The 26,054-nt window shown below is 41.9% G+C and overlaps 1 protein-coding gene across 1 annotated transcript in view; it reads left to right on the forward strand.

Moving 5' to 3' along the window:
• Window positions 1–26,054, forward strand: part of foxj3 (forkhead box J3) — a 168,752-nt gene that overhangs the window by 69,836 nt on the left and 72,862 nt on the right. The window contains exon 4 of the mRNA XM_072245167.1: window positions 25,837–25,911. Within this exon, the coding sequence (XP_072101268.1) occupies window positions 25,837–25,911 (75 nt within the window). The remainder of the gene's footprint in view (window positions 1–25,836; window positions 25,912–26,054) is intronic.

The following is a 26,054-nucleotide window of genomic DNA, read 5'->3' on the forward strand; positions in this document are numbered from 1 at the left end:
AACAGACTTTGTGGAGCTACTTTTCAAAACTGATTGAAAACTATTCAACCTGTGAGTAACTACCAAATTCATGGTATCGTACCTCAGTTGGTGAGCTGCAATATGTAGACATTATTTACATTTATGTTCATTGGCAGGCATTTCCTAGCCATCATGGACTTCTTTAGTGAAGAGGAACTCAAAGTTGAGCAGCAAGTTTGGGGGTGGGTTACAGAGAGGATAATGAGGAATTGTCAACTTTTGGGTTGAAGCCCTTCATCAGACCAGACATAATTAGTGGATTACCTCTGAACGATGATGGGTGAGTTGTTTATTTCCCTCCATAGATACTGCCTGACCCATTGAGTTTCTCCAACATTTTGTGTGCATTGCTCAAGACTTACAGCATCTGCAGAATCTCTTCTGTGTAGAAAATGAAGGCATCTCGCCCCTTCCCTCTCAGTCCTGAATAAGGGTCTCAGCCCGAAATGTGAGCTGTTTATTCTTTTTCATAGATGCTGACTGACCTGCTTAAGTTCCTCCAGCATTTTATGTTTGTTTTGCTTTGGATTTCCAGCATCTGTAGATTTTCTTGTGTTTAGAATATGAAGTGTTGTGGTTTGTGTTGAGCAACGTTCCCTCTAATTTTTAGTAGTCAGTGTGCGCAAAAATCTTACGTTGTGCAAATTTTTTTCCTGTGACAGAAGTATGTGCGCATTGAATGCACACATGGCCCAGTTTATGTAGGTTTACAAAATATTTGACATAAAACTGCACAGAATAACAACAAAATAACATACATATTTAAGGTCCTCAGTTATTTTTTCTCTCTCCTGTCTTTGGCATTTACCCATTCTTTGTAAACTGTATCTAGACTAATAGAACTTCCATCCAATTGATAGCTTTTGATTCTCATTAACATATCCAAATGACATTCACCTAAACTGTTTCTCAGCTTGTTTTTGAGTTGATTCATTAGGCTAAAACCTCACTCACAGTCTGCACTAGACGCAAGAAAGGTACCCCCAATATCCATCAACTGTGCAAGGTTGCAAAACTGTTCATTTTGAAGTACAAATGCCACCATTTGAGCAAAGTTTGAAATCAGTTTGGATTTACTTCTTTTCCTGCACGGAAAATTTGAAATCATTCAACTGTCTAACTATTTACAGTATTTTCAGCTAGAAAATCATGATATTTTAGACATAAGGCATTAACTTGTTCATCACCAAATGTGAAGTCACAACCTGCAATTGCGGAGAAATCAAAAGCTGACCATTCTTGTACCTCATCTTCAGGAATCCTTCCTTCTAAATGAACACAAAGACTATTTGTAATAGTCAACAGTGAACTTGTATCTACTGTGACGTTTTCTTCACGTTGTTGGCTTAGCAAAACTTTAACTTTGTCACTCCACGAAACAGTGTCTCCCAGATACTGCTTCCTTGTTAATTTTGCCTCACGCAAAATGAAGTGAATCAATCGGTGTCAGGCCACTCTTTTGCAGAATCTTGCACAGTGCAGCCAGTTCATCAAAGACATCACTTAAAGCCTGTAAAGCTACTCTGTATGTGATGTTTATCAATTTCTTGTGACAGTATTTAGCCACAGGGTCATTTGACTGATCTTTTTCAATAAAAACTTAGTAAGCTATCTACGGGATTTGAAACAGATCTTTGTAAACTTTACAATATGAACACTGTCCGCCAAAGATGGCTGCCACCGTGATGCAGCTGTACAAACCGGAACAGGAAAGGTGAGGTGACGTAAATTAGTGATGTGCATTGTGGTATTTGAAAAACTGACTAACTAGTTAACAGAAACATTCAGCTAAAAGATTATTTTCAATAAGTATAATTATTAATTACTACATTATTTTAGGTAACCTTTTGTGCGCACATTAATTTACTTTGTGCGCTGATTGAAAAACGTGTGTGTGCGCACACACGTGCACAGCTTAGGTTGAGTCTTGCCCTGGCAGTGGTGAGAGGTGAGGATGGATAAGCCAGTGTGGGATTGGTAAGGGGAATTGTACTTGAGAGCTTGGGAATGGCCATTGTGTTCTGCAAGTGAGTCACCTAATCTGTACTTGGTCTCACTGATGTTGAGATGGTCACATGAGGAGCACTGGATGCGGTAGATGAGCTTGGAGGAAGTGGGGTGAAGTTTTGCCTCGCCTGGAAAGACTATATCATTCCGTGGATGTGACGACAGCATTTGTACCTTCTGCAAGTGTAGGGCAAAGTGCAATGGGTGAGGAAGGAATGAGCGGATCAGGGAGTCACGGAGGGAGAGGTCCCTGGAGAAGGCAGAAAGGCATGGGACGGAGAAAACATGACAAGTAAGGTAATCCTATGCACCTGGTGGAAATGACAGACTAATGTGCTGGATGTGGAGATGGATAGCATGGTAGATTATTTGTTGCTCCAGACTCCAGCACTTCTGATTTTGTGTCTCAGTGAAGAAAAAGCAAAGATAGATCTTGCTGTCAATAGCAGCAAGGGAGGGGTTTTCTACAAACCTGCTTTCCAATGTTTGACACCACCCTCTGCCAGTAAAAGTTCCAATGAGCCTTTGGCAAATATAAGCCATATTTCAGGAACCCCTGCTGAAGGTAAACGGTGAAATTCCCCTTTGCCATTGGGATTTCAAAGCTCATCACATTAATGCTGATAAAAGGACTCTGCCTGAAATGTTGACTATTCAGTTTCTGTGCATAGATGCTTTCTGACCTGCTGAATTATTGAGATACAATGTGGAATAGGCCCATCAAATGACACCACCCAGGAATACTCCGATTTAATCCTAGCCTAATCATTGGGCAATTTACAATGACCAATTAACCTACCAACCAGTACATCTTTGGACTGTGGGACGAAACCGGAGCACTTCTTCCAGCGGTTTGTGTGTGGCTCACATTACTGATCACTGTCCTTCGAAATGCGTTTTAGATCTGGACTCCCTATAGCAGGCACATCAAAACACCAAGAAAGATGCCATGTCTCTTCAAAAACCTACAAATCCACTGGGAGGATAAGCAAACCGATGTTAGCATTCTTTCCCAGCTAACATCCACAGCCTTGTGAGCTTAATTATGCTCAGTCATCTGCATTGGACAGACCCACTGTTTTTATACATGCCTGCAGTACACTGAAATGTTCTCTTTCCAGGATGATGGTTGGGATAGAGTGGGTATTAGGCAGTCAGAAGGGGAAAAAAGAACAGCGATGTGCAAAATCTCCTCTTCTTATTGTCACTGATAAGCGTGTCATCATCAGTCCTGCACCTCAGAATTGCAAAATGTGTTTTTAAATCGTGCATTAATTTACCTCCCTGGATTATGAGGCTTAAATTTTGGTCAAAGCACAGGAGAAAAATCAGGTGATTTGCCTGCTCCACCATTTGAATATGGCTAATTTATTTTTACCCCCAACCCAATTCTTGCCTTCTCCTTGTAATGCTAGGAATTAAGAACCTATCTGCAACTTTTAATATACTCAATGACTTCATCTCCACAGTCATCTGTTGCAATGAATTCCACAGATTACCACCCTCTAGCTAAAGAAATTCCTCCACATCTCTGTTCGAAAGGGACATACAAAGCAGCTGCACAGGTTGACTCTGTGCTTAAGAAGGTGTACGGTGTATTGGCCTTCATCAATCATGGAATAAAATTTTGGAGCCGAGAGGTGATGTTGCAGCTATAAAGGACCCTGGTCAGACCCCACTTGGAGTACTGTGCTCAGTTCTGTTTTTATGGAAGCAGGTTGAGTGAACTCGGCCTTTTCTCCTTGGAGCGACGGAGGATGAGAGTTGACCTGATAGAGGTGTATAAGATGATGAGAGGCATTGATCATATGGATAGTCAATGGTTGCCACAAGAGGACCCAGGTTGAAGGTGCTGTGGAGCAGGTACAGAGGAGATGTCAAGGGTAAGTTTTTTACTCAGAGAGTGGCGAGTGTGTGGAATGGGGTGCCGGCAACGGTGGTGGAGGCGGATATGATAGGGTCTTTTAAGAGACATTTGGATAGGTACATGGAGCTTAGAAAAATAGAGGGCTTGTGGGCCGAAGGGCCTGTATTGTGCTGTAAGTTTTCTATGTTACTTCTATTTTGAGGCTGCACCCTCTGGTTTTAGATTCTTCCACTATTGGAACCATTGTGTGTGTCCACTCTTTATCTAGGCTTTTCAATATTCGGTAGGTTTCAGTGCAACCCTCTCATTGTTCTAAACTTCAACAAGTTTAGGCCCAGAGTCATCAAATGCTCCTCATATGTTAATTATTTCACTCCCAAGCTCATCCTTGTAAACGTCATCTTTGATTCACATTTGAGTCACTTCCTCTTTTTTTTATTTCAAAATATACTTTATTCAAAAATAAATATATGCAATAAACCATTCAATAACTTTTCATCCTTTACATACGTTTCCATTATACTCAGTAAATATCCGTACTTATAGCCACCCACGTGGCACTCCAGTAGTTCAGTTTAGCATATCATTGTTGAGGGGTATACTCCCCGCCCACCGACCCCTCCCACTCCCACGGGTGGAGAAACCTATACTGTGGTCCTTCCCCACCGGGCCCTTGCGGTGGCTGCACCAAGTTTCAGTGCGTCCCCCAGCACGTACTCCTGCAACCAAGAATGTGCCAGTCGGCAGCATTCTCCCACGGACATCTCCATGTGCTGGTAGATCATCAAGTTTCGGGCTGACCAAAGAGCGGCTTTCACCGAGTTGATGATCTGCCAGCAGCACTGGATGTTGGTCTCCGTGTGCGTCCCCGGGAACAGCCCATAGATCAGAGAGTCCTCTGTTACGCAGCTGCTGGGGATAAAACGTGACACTAGCCCGTCCATCCTCCTCCACACCCTCTTTGCGAACTGGCAGTGTGCAAAGAGGTGGGTCACAGACTCCTCCTCACTGCGGTCCTCCCGTGGGCAGTGGGGTGCGGAGACGACATTCCGGGCGTACAGGAGGGCTCTGACTGGGAGGGCCCCTCTCACCGCCAGCCAGGTGAGGTCTTGGTGCCTGTTGGTGAGATCTGACGACGAGGCATTTTGCCAGATGCACTGGACAGTCTGCTCAGGGAACCACCCCACTGTGTCCATCACGTCCTTCTCCTGCAGTGCCTGCAGGACACTTCGTGCCGACCACTGCCTGATGGCCCTGTGGTCAAAGGCGTTCTCCTGGAAGAACTTTGCTATGTAGGACAGGTATGCCGGCAACGACCAGCTGACTGGGGAGTTGCGCGGGAGTGGGGCCACACCCATCCTTCGTAGCCAGGGCGACAGGTAGAACCTGGGCCATAGTGGTACTTGGTGCCCACATACCTGGGCTCTACACACAACCTGATGCAGCCACATACGAAGCTGGCCATCAGGGTGAGGGCGACATTGGGGACGTTCTTGCCCCCATTGTCCAGGGACTTGTGCATGACGGTCCGTCTCACCCGCTCCATCTTGGATCCCCAGACGAATCCAAGGGATGATTTACAACTATGTGAGAGTAATGAAGATGTTTTGGTGTAACATCTTAACCAACTAACAGCCTCCTGTTATAGTTGAATGTAATCTTTTTGTGTTATTCTTTTTCCTGACAAAGGCTTTGGTATGTTTTTTTTACCCCTGGCACTCCCATGAAAAGTTCACAAGTCCCATGAAGGGGGAGGGAAGGTGATTTTGATCTCTTAATTTGCAAATGTATTTGAATATGCAATAGTTAGCAGAGATAGGAGGCTTTGTTTCCATACCTGGCTTTGGCATTATTTTTGGTCATTGAAAAGTGATAGCAATTTGGTAAGAGACTTGCCTCCAGCAGGGCTTTTGTAAAACAGTAAATGTTTTTCGTTCTAACCATTTGGGTCCTTAGTCAATATCATGCAAATTAGGTTCATCAAATTTGTGCCTCATTTGATCTTGATGATTGCAACTTACAAAAAGCTAAATGAATGCTAAAGCTTATTCACTTGTTACCAAGTGTGAGGCTCAGGATGCATACCTGTTTCCTGGATGATTCTTAGGGAATCCAATCAATGTTGTATGGAGGATCACACATAAAAGTTGCTGATGATCCTGATGAAGGGTCTCGGCCCGAAATGTCGACTGTACCTCTTCCTAGAGATGCTGCCTGGCCTGTACTTTTATGTGTGCTGCTTGAAATTCCAACATCTGCAGATTTCCTTGTGTTTGTGTGGAGGATGCCATTTTATGTTTTTGTTTCCCCAAAATAACTTTCCCAACCAAAAGATAAAGAATAATTGTAATGGCACCTTTGAATTCCAGCCTCTGGAATACTCGCCAGTTGCAAAAGGACTTGAGTTTGCAAGTGGACCATCCTGCTCAACGTCTTTATTCATTTCCACAGATGCTGTTTGACCTGTTGAGTTCCTCCAGCATTTTGTATGTGTTACTACCGTATCTTCTGCCTGATGGTAGGGGTCAAAGAGATTGTTGGACAGATGGGAGGAATCATCGGCAATGCTAAAGGCCCTGCATACACAGCATTCCTGATAAATACCTCTGGGTGGAAGAGAGACCCCGATAATCCTCTCAGCAGTCCTTACAATCCTTTGTAGGGACTTGCAGTCAGATGCCTTAGCACCTCCCGTACCAGATGGTGATACAGCTGGTCAGGGCACTCTCAATGGTGCTCCTGTAAAAACCGGTTAGATTGGGGAGGGAAGGTAGTTTTACTCACCTCAAACACCTCGAAGTGGAGAAGCTGTTGAGCTTTCTTGACCAAAGAGGTGGTGTTGAGGGACCAGATGAGGGTGTCCGTTATGTGTATTGCCAGAAACTGGTGCTCCATGGAGGAGCTGTTTAAGTGCAGTGAGGAATGGTCAACCTGTATCTTTCAAAAGTCCACAATCATTTATTTGGTCTTGTCCACATTAAAGGACAAGTTGTTGTGCTCATACCATTCTACCTCCTCTCTGGATGGTGCCTTGTTGTTGTTACTGATGAGGCCAACTACTGTCATCAGCAAACTTGAAGTTTCGATTTGAACTGGATCTATTATGTGTCAGTAGTGGGCTGGAGCATGCAACCCTGGGGAGTACCAGTGCTCAGTGTGATGGAGATAGAGGTGTTTCTGCCAACACAGACTGGACTGACTATGGGCTTTTTGCCAGGAAGTCCAAGATCCAATTATTGAAGTAGGTGTTGAGACCCAAGGAGGACAGTTTACCCACCAGGTCTGAGGGATAATTGTATTAACTGCTGAGCTGAAGTCAATAAAGAGCATCCTGGTGTATCAGGCACCATTTGCCAGATGAGACAGGATGGAGTGGAGTGTGGAATCTATGGCAAATTAGTGGACTGATTTGAGCAATAACTGAATTGGAAAAGGCTTAATGTAGTAGAAAGATTTTAATCCGACACATAACCAGTTGCTCAAAGCACTTCTTTATTGTTGATGTCAGTACCACTGGATGGCAGTCGTTAATGCAAGTTACTGTTGCCCTCTTTGGCACTGGGATGAGGATGGCTGCTTTGAAGTCTGCGGGCACAGTGAACTGTTCCAGAGAGATGTTGAAGATGCCTTTTAGACCCTCTGTTAACTGGACTGCACATTCCCTCGGTACCCGACCAGATATGTTATCAAGCCCTGCAGCTTTACGTGGTTGACCCTGGCTAAGGTTTTCCTCATATCAGCTGTGGCCAGAGTGCTTGCTCCACTGGGGTGAGCGGGAGGGGATAGGAAGTGGGTCCTTCCTCACTGGCACATCATTCCATGCATCAAACCATGCAGGCGGACTTGTAGTCCGTTATGGTTATGATCTGAACGCCTAGCCACATGTGCCTCCTGACTCTGGTGTCACAGCAATGATTGTATATTCTTTGTGAATATTCCCCTTTTGCTTTCCTGATGGCTTGGGAAAGTGTAACTCTTGCTAAGCTGAGAGCTGTTTTATCCCCGGGCCTGAAGGCAGCATCCTAATCTTTCAGTTGTGCTCAGACTGTGTGTTGCTTGGATTTCCAGCATCTGCAGATTTTCTCTTGTTTGTTTAATGAATATGGGACTGCGATATAAACAAAACTTGAACAGTTTCAAGTTCTGCCAGATGTCTCTCAAAGCCATGTAATTATTGGAACACAGGTAACCCCTTACTACAGAAATTATCCGACTAGGAGTTTGTGAAACTGTTTAAAATGTTTTTTTACACAGGACTCCTCTGTGAAGCATATTCCACACTAAGTTCCCAAGGTAAAAATAGAGCATTCCCACTAATAGAGGCCTCTGCTACTTGTTTGCGCCTCCTACATTAGCATGTCACCAGAGGTAAGAAAGAATAATTTAGCCATATTCAGAGCCTTGTTAAGTAAACTTATTTTCATTTATACTCTTGCCTAGATTAATGATAACATGAACTTTAATACAAACGTGAGTTTGGTACTGACACCAGATGATATGGATCCTTTACAAGGTTATTCCATGAATATCTATATTGCTTTTGGCAGTTATTGAGATGGTTGGGAAATATGGAATAAAGAAAAAAAAATCATCTGCATTCAATGTATTTCAGTTTTTAAAAGCAGTATGTATCTGTTCCCTTGAGTGTCTGTTGCCAGAGAACCTAAGGATTAGAATTGAGCCTTTCGGGATAGATGCTAGCAAATAGCTCTGCATGCAGAATGATGTAAATTTGTAAATCTATTCCATAAACAGTGTTTAATGCAGGTTAATTTTAAATGTATAACCAAAGGCAGTAAAACACATGGGGAAATGTAGGGTGCATGGAGCTGGATAGCAGAAGAGGACCCTGGTGCTTGAAAGCATGCTTCTGATCCTAATTTTTTTTGATAATGTCTTCCCACACGATCATTTTAGGTTGCATTAGTATTTGAGGTTTGAGCCAATAAAATGTCACAGTTGTGACCTCATGTTGTGAGAACAGGAATCTGTGTTTGGATATGGCCACCTGTAGTTCAATAGCAATTATTTAATTTTTTAAAACTTTATGGAACTAATGATTGCACATTTAAAGTATGTGGAAGATGTATTTTGTTTGAAGAGTGGAAAAAGTGTAGGTTGGTGTTTGAAGGTGTGACAAAGAAGAGTGAAAAGGACCAGACCAGGTTTGATGACAATTTTCCAAGCCTATTTGCAGTTTATCAGCTGCTGGATGGTATCGTTTGCAACTGTATGAGTCTGTACTGACGAGAAGTGGAAAGTGAGGTGCTTATGGAAAACAGCATTAAGGCTTGACTTCCACATTGGAAAATAATGAAGCTGCAATTACTTTGGTATGTCTCATTAAAGTTCGTACGTTGGATGTATCGGGTTCCCTCAGTTGCAAATTCTCCTAAGCAAAGTTTGCGCATATATTCAGATATTATTGAAGATGATGGCTTTAGTTAATGAAAATACTAGTCTCTATCTGCCTGTTCAATTCAATACAAAATAGTGAGGCTTATGTCTAAAGACTAATAAGGAGTTTTTCTGGTGTTATTTCTCCATCAACTAGAACAACCAAAACCATTTATTTAGCGGATCATCTCATTTGCTCTCTGTGTATATTTGACTGTTGCATTTCTCACCATAACTATAATGACTACAATTCTGAGTTAATTTGTTAGTTGCAAAATGCTATGTCTTGTGCTGGGGATGTGATGAGGAAGAAAATGAAAATTCTTCCATTGGGATAGTCGATCATCATAATATGTGAAGAAAACGGGAGTGGCTGTGGAGAATCCATGCTGTGTTTATGTGGTGAACTGCAAAAGAGCACACACAACTCTTGTGGTTTGGAGACGCGAGATTGCAGATACTGTTAAATGAGCAACAGACAAACTTAACCACCATGTGGCATTTGTGGAAGCAAAGTGATGGTTGACATTTTGAACAAGAAAAAAATCACATGCCGGAAATCCGAGCAACACACACACAATGCTGGAGGAACTCAGCAACCCAGGCAGCGTCTATGGGAAAAATGTACAGCCAATGTTTTGGGCTGAAACCCTTCAGCGGAACTCATCTAGCAGGGTCCTGTTGAAGGATTTTGGCCCGAAATGTTGATTGTACTTTTTTCCATAGATGCTTCTGGACTGCTGAGTTCCTCCAGCATTTTGTGTGTGTTGGTTGACATTCTGAGTTGAGACCCTGCATCAGGACTGTAGAGTTTAGATAGCCAGTATGTACAAGTCTGCATTCCATTAGGATGTGTGAAAAAAACAAGTCAAATTGAATGAAACCCTTGCAGTTGGTAAATTTGCAAACTCCTCCAGACAGCAACCAAGGTCACGACTGAACCCGAGGCTACAGAGCTACAAACCTTTAGCGTAAAATGTTGTACCGTTCTGCTGCCCTTTGCCCTTTTAACTTATTTGGCTAATTTCTCTCCTTAACTGGTATGATACCTGGTATTTTCCTTTGCAGGCTCAAGGTGAGATAACAGTTTATTTTCAAATTTGTGGTTACATAGGAACTTGGCAATAAGTTCTCCTGATAGGTGGGTGTTTTCAAAGCAGCATTTCTTGTTCAAAAGTATTATGTTGCCTCCACATTTTTAAAGTCATTATGTTTTCCTGATATTTAAAAAAAAAGTTCACGTAATGTAAATTTATGGTAAAAGTAAGTGTACGCACGCATGCACACAAAGATTATTTGCATGTGGCAATCAGCAACAGACTTCAGTGAAACTCTTAGTAATTCTGGTAATTTGGCATTACCCCAGCCTGTGTTCCTTTTAATAGCATAGCTCTTTAATCTTCTTTATGTACCTCTGAAGATATTGCTGCAGCAATACAATTCCATGGGTGCCAATTATCTCTTGCTAACTAAGCCAGATGACCATTCCTAGTGTAGATACAGGCAAAATAAGAGAGACTACTTATGGCATCTGCTCCTTGATGGCAACCAACACCTGGCTTACCTCAAAGATGCATGCTCAGGCTGCTACTCTCGTCTTTCTATGCTCAGGTCTACGTGCATTGCTCAAACGCCACTTATAAATACACAGATGACACCATCATTGGCAGAATCTCAGAAAGCGACAAGGAGGTGTACCGCAGCGAGATGGTTTGGCTGGTTGAATGGTATTACACAACAACCTTGCACGCAACATCAACACGACTAAGAAATTGATTTTGGTCTTCAAGAAGTGGAAGTCAGGAGAATGTTGAGCGGTCAGGGTAGAAAGGGTGAGCAGCTTTAAGTTTCTAGGTGTCAACTGTTTGGCCCAGAGGAGTACCTGGCCAAGTACTAAGACCTGTGCTGATCAACTGGCTGGAGTGTTCACCAGTACCTTTAACCTCTCACTTTGGTAGTCTGGGGTGCACACTTGATTCAAGCAGATTTCAATTATACCAGTGCCTAAAAAGAATGTAATAACCTGCCTCAATGACTGTCATCAGTAGCACTTACATCCACAGTGATGAACTGTTTCGAGAAGTTGGTGATGGAAGCGTATCAACTCATACCGGAGAAATGACTTGGATTCATTCCAATTTGCCTCCAGACCAACAGGTCCACAGCAGATACCATTTCATTGGCTCGTCACTCAATCCTACAACATCAGAACAGCAAAGATGCAGACATCAGAATGCTCTGCGTCAACTGCAGCTCGGCATTCAACACCCATCATCCCCTCAGAACTAAGCAATAAGCTTCAAGACCTTGGCCTCAGTACCTTATGCAATTGGATCCTCTGTTTCCTTCGTTGCAGACCCCAGTCATTTCAGGTTGGCAACAACAGCTCAACAATCTCCATTAGCACAGGTGCACCACAAGGCCATGTGCGTAGCTCCCTGTTCTGCTTGCCTTATACTAATGACTGTGAGGTTAACCACAGCTCCAATTCCACATTTAAGTTTGCTAATGACACCACTGTCATTGGCTGAATCAGCGTATAGGAGGGAGATTGAAAATGTGACTGAGTAGTGCCACAGCAACCTCACACTCAATGTCAGCAAGACCAAGGACCTGATTATTGACTTCAAGAGGAGGAAACTAGAGGTCAATGAACCAGTCCTCATTGGAGGAATGAGAGATGGAGAGGGTCAGCAACTTTAAATTTCTCAATGTTATCATTTCAGACGATCTTTTCTGGGCCCAGCAGCTTCTATAGATGTGTGGTGGAGAGTATATTGACTAGTTACATCACAGACTGATATGGAAATACTAGTACAGGTGTCCCCCGCTTTTCGAACGTTCGCTTTACGAAACCTCACTGTTACGAAAGACCTACATTAGTATCCTGTTTTTGCTTTCAGAAGGTGTTTTCACTGTTACGGAAAAAAAGCAGCGCACGATAAAAAATCAGCACACGAAAAAATCAGCATGCGCCCCGAGCAGCCGCTCTCCCCTGGATTCGGAATGGTATTCTCGCCGGCATTGCTTAAACACATGCCTGTGAGCAGCCGTTTGCAAGATAAGTTCTAAGGTATCGGAAAAGCCTGAAAGAGCTCATAAGGGTGTTGCACTTAGTGTAAAACTAGACATAATTAAGCGTTTCGATCATGGTGAACGAAGTAAGGACTAAGTGAGTGTGGCTTGTGGAAGCTGAAGAAGATGATGTTGAAGAGGTTTTGGCATCGCATGACCAAGAACTGATAGATGAAGAGCTGATGTAATTGGAAGAGGAAAGGATAACAATCGAAACCGAATGCAGTAGCGAACTGAACGTGAAGCAACTCCGTGAGATTTTCGCTGCAATGATAAAGTATGACTTTAATTTTGAAAGGGTACTTGGGTTTAGGGGATATTTGCAAGATGGTTTGAGTGCTTACAAAGAACTGTATGATAGAAAAATGAGCAAGGCTCAGCAGTCAAGCAAGCCTTCCACATCAGCCACAGTAGACGACGAACCTCGACCTTCGACATCGAGGCAGGCAGACATAGAAGATGAGCTGCCTGCCCTAATGGAAACAGACGACGAGATGACACCCCAGTGTCCCACCACCCCTACCTCCAGGCCGTGGACAGATACCTATTCGCGGAGAATGCAGCGGTAGCCGGGAGGCACACAGCACATCTTTAAGAAAAAAGCCGAAATAAACATGCTAATTAATTAGGTGCCACCTGACACGTAATTGTCGGCCCAGATCAGAGGTGATGCAATCGGCACTGATCTGGGCCAACAATTACGTGCCGGGCGGCACCTAATTAATTAGCATGTTTATTTCGGCTTTTTTCTTAAAGATGTGCTGTGTGCCTCCCGGCTACCACTGGACCTCTACGTGCTTCGCAGCAATGTATTGGTCGGCGGCCTGGAGGGTGTGGGCCACTGCACCACCCCAACCTGTGACAACTCAGCCTAACACACCACCATCAGTGTGCTCGGCGCTGAACCAATTCTGGTAAGTGATACTACACTGTACATACATTATTTCTACTTTATATAGGCTGTGTATTTTTATGTGTTATTTGGTATGATTTGGCAGCTTCATAGCTTAAAGGTTACTGGAGAGAGTGTGTTTTGCCAACAGCGCTTGCGTGAGATTTTCGCTACGGAGAATCAGTGCAGCAATGATTGTGGAAAAGTATTTCTACTTTATATAGGCTGTGTATTTATCATATCATTCCTGCTTTTGCTATATGTTACTGTTATTTTAGGTTTTATGTGTTATTTGGCATGATTTGGTAGGTTACTTCTGGGTCTGCGAACACTCACAAAATTTTCCCATATAAATAAATGGTAATTGCTTCTTTGCTTTACGACATTCCGGCTTACGAACCGTTTCATAGGAATGTTCTACCTTCCGATGGCGGGGAAGCCTGTACCCTTGAACGGAAATTCCTAGAAAACATAGTGCATACGGCCTAGTCTATCACAGATAAAGCCCTCCCCACCATTGAGCATATCTACACGGAGCACTGTCGCAGGAAAGTATCATCTATCATCAAGGGCCCCGACAATTGCTGCTACCATCAGGAAGAAGATACAGGGGCCTCAGGATCTACACCAGGAACAGTTACTACCCCTTAACTGTCGGGCTCTTGAATGAAAGGGGATAGCTTCACTCAGCTTCACTTGCCCCATCACTTAACTGCTCCCACAACCTGTGGATTCACATTCAAGGACTCTTGAAATTTATTATGTATTTATTTTTTTTTATCTCTTTTGTGTTTGCAGAGTTTGTCGTCTTTTGCACATTGGTTGGTTGTTTGTGAGTCATATTGGGTGCAGTCTTTCATTAATTCTATTGTGGATTATATATGCCCACAAGAAATCTCAGGATTATATATGGTGACATGTATGTACTTTGATAATAAATTTGCTTTGTACATTGTACTTTATACATCTCTGAGGATCTGTCCTGGACCCAACACATTGATACAATCATGAAGAAGGCATGCCAGAGACTGTACTTCATTAGGAGTTGGATAAAATTTGGTATGTCACCAAAGACTTGCGAATTTATGTAGATGTGTGGTGAAGAGCATTTACAGCCTGGAATGGAAGCTTCATTGCATAGGATCTCAAGAGGCTGCAGAAGTCTGTGGCACTGCTTCAAGGTGGTATCAATCGTCAAAGGCCCCCTCGAATTACTATTGTCAGGGAGGAGGTACAGGACCCTTAAAACCCACACTCAATGATTTAGGAGCAGCTTCTTCTCCTTAATCATCTGCTTTCTGAGTGGTCCATGAATACATTCATTATTTTGTTTCACTATTTATTTTGTGTGGGCACGTGGCCAGGTGGTTAAGGCATTGGACTAGTGACCTGAAAGTTGTGAGTTCGAGCCCTAGCCGAGGCCACGTGTTGTGTCCTTGAGCAAGGCACTTAATCACACATTGCTCTGCGATGACACCGGTGCGAAGCTGTATGGGTCCTAATGCCCTTCCCTTGGACAACATCGGTGCCGTGGAGAGGAGAGACTTGCAGCATGGGCAACTGCCAGTCTTCCATACAACCTTGCCCAGGCCTGCACCCTGGAGAGTGAAGACTTTCCAGGGGCAGATCCATGGTCTCGCAAGACTAACAGATGCCTTTACAGACTATTTATTTGTTTTGTAATTTATAATAATTTTATATCTTTGCACTGTATTGCTGTCACAAAAGAACAAATTCCACATCATACAAGGCAGTGGTAATAAACTTGATTCTGATTCAGGACCTTATCCAGTGATTACATTTCCAAGACGTGACTTTGGTGACTCTGACCATAGTTAGTGGCACTGAGTTTTTGTCCTGATTGGAATCAATATAAATCTAGAATAATGCTGATCTGTGGCATTGTTATTCTATGCACATGCTCACCAGGTCACTCGGGGAATACCTTAATGTATGTTGATTGCTTCAACAATGTGATGCAATAGTGTAAAGCTTGTGTTTTGCTCTTGGGCGTATCAACTGAATCCCTGTCCTATGCAAGTAATTGGGTTACCTGCCTTGGATTATATTACTTTCCATGTACGAAATAGTTCTCTAATGACTCAACTGAAAGAGACTGACCTTTGCACTGAAATTAAGCATTTCTGTTTGTCTTGTGCGTCAGTATAACTTGTGTAACAACTTCATTATCGTGAGGCTTGGTAATTACTTTCATAACGTGTATGCTTGTCTGTCTGTGTTCTATACATTACTATGGTGATCATGTCACCATAATACCAGGTAACATGCAAGTAAGTTAAAGGGAAGAATTAGAGAAATGAGTTGAAGGGCAGTATAGTGGCACAGCAGTTAATGCTGCAGGCTCACAGTCAGTGGGGACTTGGGGTACGTTGTACATTCACTAACTGCAGAAGTTTCTTCTTGACACACGTTTCGTTACAACATTCTAGAGAAATGCTGGTAGGTTAATTGGCTGCTCTATACTACTTTGTAGTGTAGGTCAAGGGCATGTTTGAAAGAATGAATTTCAGGGATGCAGAGAAATGAAGGGGGAACGGGTCTAATGTGATTACACTCTGGTAGTTGGCATGGATCCAGTGGACTATATAGCAGTTCAGTTTCATGATTTTAAAAAAAAGATGAGCCTTGTCGCTCTTTCATCCAAGTTTTCTTTCAAAATGTGCAGTGGTATAAGAAGCAATTTCAGTATAAATATAAAATTATTTATGCCACTGAAGAAGTTCCTGCCTCCCGACTGATGCATTTATCATGCACTCGAAGTATTGTTGCAATCTTTAACCTAGAAGTTCAAGATTCAAAATTGTTTGTCATTCTCCAGTACACGAGTGTAAAGGAGAATGGAATAATTTTTACTCCAGATCTGATGCAGTGTAAAAAAAAACTAAGCATGAAGAAAACAAAAAGAAACCAAAAAAGCACAATAAGTATAGATAAGAAAACAATTTTATAAAACACAATGTTCAAGTAACTGTTATATACATAGACTGATTGTATGTACATAAAGTGACACTAGTGATGTGTATGTACTGTAATGGTGGTGCGGTGGGTTAATGGGTGGGGGTGTTGGTCAGCCTGACAATTTGGGGGAAGTAACTGGTTTTGAGTCTAGTGGTCCTGGCATGGATACTTGTGACCTCATCTCTGATGGAAGTGGGACAAGCAGTCTATAGGCAACATGGGTGACATCCTTCACGATGTTACAGGACCTTTTCTGGCACTTTTTCTGTATAAACTGGTGCCAGTGATGCTTTGGGCAGTTTTAACCACCCGTTGTAGAGCCCTCCTATGCGTGACAGTGCAGTTTCCGTACCACACAGTGATGCAGCATGTTGGTGTGATGGTATTGGGTTTGCTGGTTCCTTCAGGTTGTCATAGACAGGGTAGGTGGTGTGGATAAGCTCCAACTACTTATTAAATTCTCCCAATGACATGGGTTTCAAATAGCCCACAACAACAAAGTCCAGCTCCTAGCTTTCACGTGTGGCTTACCTACTAGGTCTGGTGGAACAGTTTCTACTGACAGGAGAAGGGGCAAAGGCAGGTTACTGGTGCCTTAAAATCAGTCACTTTGGGCAGATGAGGCTCATCAGCCATGGTTGGCAGCTCATCTAGAAGAAGTAATAAACCTCCTCTGCCTTGCAGCTATAGCCACTTATGAGGAAGGCATTGGGAGTAAACCCCAAGGGAGAAGTCTGGAGCTGGAGTCCCTAAGACAGTTGAGTTCAATGCTGACTAGCAAGTTCTGTGAACTTGCTGGTGCCAAGCTGTATCAATTTCTGCTGTTCATTTAAATTCATCAGCTGCATGGAGAGGAGGAGCCTGATCTATAGGCAACAGCTTGCTCTCCATATCGTATTATCCTGGCTTGCACATCATGTAGACAACTAGGACGCAATATTCATGGTTGACCCTGACCAACAGAGGGCCTCATGATTGAGTATTCTGACCACGAAGTTCAAAAGTGAAAAGAGGACCAAGTCCTATTGAATATATGTAGCCACAACTACTATCACTAAAGGGAGATTATACTGTAACTACCCAATGTTCAAAGACTAGTTTACTTCCCTGTTTATTCTTATTGTGAGTTTAGCTGCCTACACATTTAAAACTTAAAGGATTTTTATCTTAACCATTTCTAAAGCACAAACTATTTCCAAAGCACAAAGCATTTCTCAAACATAAAGGGTTAAGCATTTCCAAAACACAGGTATAATTACTATGAACTAAAAAGACATACCATGATGCAGACAAGCAAGTTGTACATCACAGAACCAAAGCTAGAGGAATGGATTTTAGTTCTCCCATGTTTCTTGATGTTCTTTACCCCATTCCAAATAAGTCTGAACTGCTCTGTACGTCTATATCTTTTTTCTCCCACTTGAGTGACTTCACAAGCATGTGATATTTCCTCAGTTATCCTTTTAATGTAAGTGTTTTCAGAGACTTGGATCTTAGCTACCATTAATGCTGAAAAGCTAACTTCTGAGTACATAAAACTCTTCAATCTATGAACACATCAGTTATTAATATGCTAAATGATATTATCTATCAGGTTCTGCAAGCTTCCTTGAACTAAGCAACATAAGAGTCGGCCTGTTTTTTTTGAAACAACCCATTGTCTTGTACTCTATACTTGAGCAATAATAAAGCAGGTGAAGTGATTCTTTACGGGTAGAGTGCCTTAAATGCTTTTTTGACTTCAGGGTGCTTTCTATTTACATTTTAAGAACTGAAGACTGACGTCCATTTGCAACCAGAAGTTAAATAAAGCAATATAGCTGCAAGTTTACTTTTCAAATAGCAGCTATTATTTAGAAAGCAAGCTTAGCAAACATGAGATAGAATTGAATACCTATCACATTAGGATGCTGTCTAAAGTTCAAAGTACATTTATATCAAAGTACGTACACGATACAACATTGAGATTAGGCTCCTTGTAGGCAGCCACAAACCAAAGAAACCCAATATAATCCATTGACAAAAGGAGACTGCCAATATGCAGAAAAAGAAACAAATTGTGCAAGCAATAAAAGTAAGCAAATAACATTCAGAACTGAAGTTCATGAAAGTGAGCCACAGCTACAAAGCCAGTCATCGCTGTGGCTGGTCCAGGGGCTGCTAATTGCAGGCCACAGCCTCCGTTCTGCACAGAGATGAGTAAACTTTGTAGAACAGCAAGCTGAGCGCCACCCTGTCCCTCTCCTCTGGCTCTGATACCCTGACCTTTTCAATCTGGCCCAGCACTTAAATCAGTCAAGTTTCAGTTTGTTCCTTACTCTTGGGTCCAGGCCTCACCGCCTTGACTTTGCTTCACTTTGCATCAGCTCCAAGCCCATTCGAGCAATAACCAAACATTGGCTTATTCCCTGCTCTCGGGCCCAGGTCATGTTGCCCTGATTTGTTCCACATGTGCCATGCTGTAACTATGAGTCACCAGTTCACACCGCGAAAGCGCCAGGTCGTACTGGCAATTCAAAAGCTCAGCTCCAAAAGGGAAGTTACAGGCTATTGAATGCCGTGATTGTTTTTGAGAAAAAGCGAGTTATAAAGTAGTTATTAGTTGTGTTTGCTGTCAGCAAGTCGTTGCTGTGCTGTACCAGTGCCATCTTAAACCAGAAACTCCACATTTGTAGAAGGTTGTGAGTATTAGTGTGCATAAACTAGCTCTCTTCAGCTTCTGCAGAAAGTAGAGGTGTTCATGAGATTTTTCGACTGTGGAAGATGTGTTCTGGGACCATGAGAGGTTTTGTGAGATGTGCAATTCCAAGAGTTTGAAACTGCTTGAAGTTTCTATTCCTGTGCCACGATGTGGGTGGGGAGTGAGTGGAACTCCACATATTCATACTGACTTAGAAATCAAATTTGCTCGTCATCTAAATTCCTTTACATTAGTAGTACACCTATCTTTCTCAACCCTTGTGATATCCTGCACAACCCTTGCACCTTCATATGGGTTTCATAAATAAAAAGTTAAAATCGCTCCATCCTGCAAGTTGTTTGATAAAGGTAGAGGTACAGGAAAAAGGGTGTAGCCTGTTTGGCCCACTTTTGTTAGCATTATTTATTAGTCAAATGTATTGTGTTAATTCCAGCACAGATATGTCAGAATCCTTCTTAGGCGGTGGTCAGTTGAATAAGATACTGGAACATCGAGCATTACAGCACAGTATAGGCCCTGTTAACCTAATCTAAGCCTTCCTTCCTATGTGGCCCTCAGTTTTTCTATTATCCATGTGCCTATTTAAGAGTTGCTTAAATGCTCCTAATGTATCTCCCTCAACCCACCATCCCTTGCAGAACGTTCCATGCAGCCAGCATTCTTTTTTTTTAAAAAAAGCTACTTAACTTTGATGTCCCTGGCTATACTTCCCTCCAGTCACTTTAAAATTATGCCCCCTCATATTAACCATTTCTGTGCTTGGGGAAAAAATCTCTAGCTATCCACTCAATCTATGCTTCTTATCATCTTGTACACATTTATCAAGTCACCTTTCATCCTCCTCCACTCCAGTGAGAAAAGCCCTAGCTTGCTCAATCTGTCCTCAAGATATGCTCTTTAGTCGAGGTAGCATCGTGATAAATCTCCTCCTCCTCCTCCTTTCTCTCTATCTCTATCTCTCCCCCCCTCCCTCCCCCCTCCCCCTTGCTCCCTCCCCCTTGCTCCCTCCCCCTCTCTCCCTCCCCCTCTCTCCCTCCCCCTCTCTCCCTCCCCCTCTCTCCCTCGTTTCCCCAGAGGCAACCAGAAATGAATGCAAAATTCCAAGTGTGATCTAACCGGGGTATTATAGAGCTGCAACATTACGTCATAACTTCTGAACTCAGTACCATGATTAATGATGGCTAACGCATCATACCTTAATGACCCTGTCAATTTGCAAGGTTACTTTGAGGGCTGTATGGATATGGACTCCAAGATCCCTCTGTTCCTTGCACTGCTAAGAATCCTGCCATTAACCCTGTATTCTGCCTTCAAACTTGACCTTCCAAAGTGAATCACTTCACACTTTTCTGGGTTGAACTCCATCTGCCACTTCTTTTCCTAGCTCTGCATCCTTTTGGTGTCCTGTTGACAACACAGCACTCACAACTCCACCAACCTTTGTGAGATCTGCAAACATGCTAACCCACCCTTCCAGTTCCTCAGTTTGTAATTTTTATAAATGACTGATGAGCAGGGGTCCTAGAACAGATCTCTGTGGAATACCACTAGTTGCTGACCTCCAGGCAGAAAATGCTCAGTCTACAATCATCCTCTGCCTTCTATGGGGAAGCCAGTTCAGCATCCACACAGCCATGCTTCCTGACTTTCTAAATGAGTCTACCATAGGAAACCTTGTTATATGTCTTACTAAATTCTGCATACACCACATCCACTGCTCTACCTTCGTCAGTGTATTTCGTCACATCCTTAAAGAATTCAGTAAGGCTTGTGAGGCATGGCCTACCTCTCACAAAGCCATGCTCACAATCCCTAACCAGGCTGTTTTTCCATATGCTCGTGAATCATGTCTCTGAATCTTCAATAATTTGCCTGCCACTGACGTAAGACTCACTGGTCTATAATTCCAAGAGTTATCCCTACTTCCTTTCTTGAACACAGGAATAACATTTGTCACCTTGCAAACATCTGGTACTACTGTGGCCTGTGAGGACGCAAAAGATCATTGCTAGAAGTGCAGTAATCTCTTCTTTCGCTTCCCCCTGGGGTACACTCTGTCTGGCCCCGAGGACTTACAGTATCCTATTTTTTTCCAGTTCAAGTGCATACTGTTTCTTAACATCAACATGTTTTAGCTTATCAGCCTGTTTTATGTAGTCCTCACAAACATCAGGTTCCTTCTCACTGGTGTATACTGAAACAAAGTATTCTGACTCCAGGCATGTTTCCTATACCATTCCTGATTGGCATGACCTTCACACTAGCCATCCTTCTGATCTTTACATATGTGTAAAGCTTTTTGAGGCTTTCCGTAATCCTTCTTGCCAAGGCCTTCTCATGTCCCCTTCTAGCTTCCTTAAGTCCATTCTTCAGCTCTTCCTGGTTACCTTGTAACTTTCTAGAGCCCTAAATGATCCTTGCTTTCTAAACCTTGAGTAAACTATATTCTTCCACTTCACCATATTTTCCTTCACCCCACCATCCTTTCCCAGCCTCCATGGGTTAAACTTACCCAGAACTCATACGAGTGCTCCCTATACAACCTCGACATTTTTGTGTGTACTTTCCTGAGTACATCCATTTCCAATTCGTGCTCCTAAGTTCTTGCCTTATGATGCTATATAGCCCCTTTATAGCCCCTCTCCCAATTAAATACTTTTCCATAAAGTCTACTTCTATCCTTCTCCAAGGCTCTGGTAAAGGTCAGGAAGTTGTTGTCATTGTCTCTAAAATGCTCACTCATCATGGCATCTGACACTTGTCCTGGTTTATTGCCTAAAACCAGATCCAGTATGGCCTCTCCTCCAGTTGTCCTGTCTACATACTTAGTCAGGAATCTTTCCTGGACACACCTAACAAATTCTGTCCCATCTAAACCTTTTGCCAATCAATATTCAGGCAGTTGAAGTCTTTCTCTCCACACCCCCCCCCCCCCAAACCATGACAGCCAAACCGTCTGCACCTTTCCAAAATCTAGCTCCTGAGCTCCCAATCTTTTTCTCAGTGTCTCTGCTGCTATTGCAGGTTCTATTGTAAACTTGCAATTGAGTAATGGAAAGAGGGGAATAGGCTATCAGCTAATTAAACAATATGATTCTTTTATTGTGGCCCACATTACTGGGTAAGGAATCCATGATTTCATTGAGCCAAAACACAGTTTTGCCTTTTAGAACCTCTGTCACTTCAACTTGATATCATGTAACTAAACCAAAGTAGTTCAGATGCTGGGCTTCAGAGCTAAGAGCAGAACTGAAAAGTTAACATATATTCTTCTCTGTGATTTAACCTGTTGCTTAAGGAAATTTGCATCTAAGGCAATGTGGGGATTTGCAACTTTGCAGTAATTACCAACAGTTGCAAGAACAATTTTGTGAACCCTTTGCAATTACCTGGTTTTCTCCATTAATTACTCATAAAATGTGGTCTGATCTCTATCTAAAGTCACAATAATAGACAAACGCAGCCTATCTAAACTAATAACACACAAACAATTGTACTTTTCATGTCTTTATTGAACACATGTTTAATATTTCCCATTTGAGGCTGGAAAAACTATGTGAACTATGAAAGGTATGAAAAAGTATTTAATATCTGGTAGAACCTCCTCTAGCAGCAATAACCTCCACCAAATGTTTCCTGTAGCTGTTGACCAGACTTGCACAACAGTGAGGAGGAATTTTAGACCATTCCTCCATATAAAACTGTTTCAGTGTATCAATATTTCTGGGATACTTTGTATGAATAACCCTCTTCAGGTAATGCCACAACATCTCAATTGGGTTAGGGTCTGGACTCTGATTTGGCCATTCCAAAATACAAATTTTCTACTTTTTAAACCATTCTTTTGTTGATTTACTCTTGTGTTTTGGATCGTTGTCTTCTTGCATCTCCAACTTCTATTAAGCTTCAGGTGACAGACCACTATCCTGACATTCTCCTGTGAAATAACTTGATAAAATTTTGATAAAATGAGATGACAAACTGTCCAGGCCGTGAGGCAGCCAAGCAGCTCCAAACCATGATGCCCCTTCCACCATGCTTCACAGTTGGGGTAAGGTTTTGGACGTGCTGTGCAGTGCCCTTTTTCTTCCAAACGTAGTGTAATTCTAACAAAAAGTTCAACTTTTGTCTCATTTGCCCACAGGATATTGTCCCAGAAGTATTGTGGGACATCCAAATGGTCTCTTGCAAACTTGAGACATGCAGCAATATTTTGTTTGTGGAGAGCAGTGGTTTCCTCTGTGGTGTCCTTCCATGACACTATTCTTGTTCAGTATTTTTCATATAGTGGACACATAAACAGAGACTTTAGCAAGTTCTAGGGATTTCTGTGGGGTTTTTTTTGTTGTTACCCTTGGGTTCTTTTTCACCTCCTTCAACATTGCACATTGTGCTCTTGATATGATCTTTGCAGGACACCCACTCCGAGGGAGAGTTGTAACAGTAATGAATTTCCTCCATTTGTAGACAGTTTCTCTTACTGTGGACTGATGAACGCTCAGGTCTTTAGGAATGATTTTGTAGCCTTTTTCAGCGTCAAGCATCTCTACATTTCTTCTTCTGAGGTCCTCTAAAAGTTGTCTTGATCAAGACATGGTGCATATAAAAGATCTTTCTTGAGAAGAGCAGGCTTTGTTAGTAACCTGACTTTATGTGTCTTTTTTATAGGGCTGGGGACCTCTATGACCCACACCTCCAATCTCATCTGACTCCAAATAGCTTTTGTGGAAGGCATTACCCCAGAATTTATTTTTTTTTTAAACCTAGACTGTGATTGTTTAAATGGTGTACTCAATACTGAAGAGCAAAAGTACAATTGTTTGTGTGTTATTAATTCAGGCAGATTGTGTTTGTCTATTATTGTGACTGAGATGAAGATCAGCCCATATTTTATGAGTAATGCATAAAACCCAGGTAATTGCAAAGGGTTTGCAAACTTTTTCTTGCAACTGTACCTCTGAACATTGCATTGGTGTTGTATGACTTTGCAACTAATGAAAGTCTCACTTGATCGCAGAATAGAAATTTAAACTGCAGAAAATGTCATTGGATATGTCATGCCTGTCACAAGAAAACGCCCTTTAATCCCACCCTCCAGTTGCAACAAAAATATCTGTAGATTTTGAGCTCTGAAACAAGAGCAGAAATATAATTGGAAGTACTCAGATCAAGTAATGTGTGGGGAGAACAACAGACTTTTTCAGATCATGGGTCCTTCAGAACTGGAATAGTTTTAATTGCCGTTACGGAGTGTGGAGAAAACAGAAGGATGTCCTTGATATAAAATTTGATGCAACCATACCTATAGAGAGGAAATAAAAGGCGATTTGCTGGAGATGTTAAATTCAATATTCAATGTGTAACACTCCCCACCCCACCCCAACTGTCTCTGATGTTACATCTGCTTTGAAAGGTACAAAATTTTTGATTTCCTTTTACTTGGTTTATAACATACTGAATACTGATTTCTGCCACCACAATGCTCTCCTGCAGAGTCCTCTTCTACTCAGATGTTACACTCCAAGTGTTGCTTGGATTTCCAGTACCTGCAGATTTTCTCTTGTTTCCTCTTTTACTTGTTGGGCTTCATTTCATAAAGTTAACGGTTCTTTCTGTTGCTGGACTTGGCAGCTACAAAGAGAAGTGATTATGGGAAAATACAATTATCTGTATTTCTTCTTCACTGAATCTATCTAAGGGTAACTTAAATCTGTTGTTGCTGTCCAGTTTTACAACTTGTAAACTTTCCTTTGTAGTTGTTAATCTTTCTGCTCGCAGTATGATACCTGGTTTCAGCTTATAATTCTTAGAGATGAAGTTGTTTAAATAATATTGTACTCCACCTGTCCCTATACCTTAGCCAAGAGTCCTGTAACAAGACAAGCTGAGCTGCTATCTCATGCTATCTAAGCCTTGAGTAGCTCTGACATTGCCTGCTCGAAATTGATCTAGTTAGTCCTAGCCTGCAACCAGGCCTGGACTAATTTACTGTGCATTTGCAGAACGTTTAGATAATGGAGTAGAGCCAAAACACAGTCAGAAGGGGCTGACTGTAAAATTAGTGAGTTTGGAAGGTAAAAAGATTAGAACTGACTCCTCAGAAATTTGAGAATGTTAATAGTATAAACTTCAATTGGAGGACATTCATCTAACTGCTTCTGTACGGTGTAAAAAGGTAGAAGGAAGAAAATTGGGGAAGAAGATGAGGAAAACACTAACATTAGGAACTCAACAACACACTTTGTTCCACTTATACTGGCCTTGCTCCCTTTTGAATTGATAATTGAGCTGTGCTTCTAAGTCTATCCCTTGGACATTTTCCGGTGGGCTTGTTTTCTGCACTGTCCTCCGTTTTCTATATTTGCTTGTATGTGGCAGATTAATAAGACATCTATATTTGAGAAACTTTATTCTTTTTCCCTTAGCTTCCTATAGTTCAGCTGGAGGACCTCATCCTTTGTCAAGGGCACCAATGTGGACCCAGTTCTCTGAATGTTAATTATCTGTGACATGAAGGTTGCAACAGTACTTTATGGAATTATGTCTTTGTTTAATTCTTGTTGTTATTGCCTTCCTAATTCCTACACCCTCCCATTTTCTTCCGCTTCAACCCTTTTGCACTTTATACATGCATTCAGATGAATGTTAAGCTGAGGTGAAGTGCAAATATTTTTGGGCTTGGGTAGAATGGGAGCTTCTGTGGAATAACAAGTCATGATTTTTTTTTAATATATTGAATAAAAAACAAGCTAGTCTAAAACTGCCCCATAAATGATGACTCCAATGGTATTTTGCTGGTCAAAATAAAATTGAACTTACTGTTACATTAGTTATTTTTTTTATTACCTCAGTTAACTTTTGATTATTTTAATAATCTCTTTTTGTATTTTGTTGCAGAATTCCATTAGACACAACTTATCATTAAATAAATGTTTTCTGAAAGTGCCTCGGTCCAAAGATGATCCAGGCAAGGTAAGTTTTGCAGCCATTTCATCTGTGCCGTGACCTAGTACTCTCAAACCAATGTAGAATGAAATTTAAAATGAAAGCATAATTTTAATTTATAAAAATGTACTGAAGATTCTTCCTGCAGCTATTTTCAGTTCTCACTAATA

Source organism: Mobula birostris, chromosome 27 (assembly GCF_030028105.1).
Source record: "Mobula birostris isolate sMobBir1 chromosome 27, sMobBir1.hap1, whole genome shotgun sequence".
Classification (NCBI taxonomy): Eukaryota; Metazoa; Chordata; class Chondrichthyes; order Myliobatiformes; family Myliobatidae; genus Mobula; species Mobula birostris.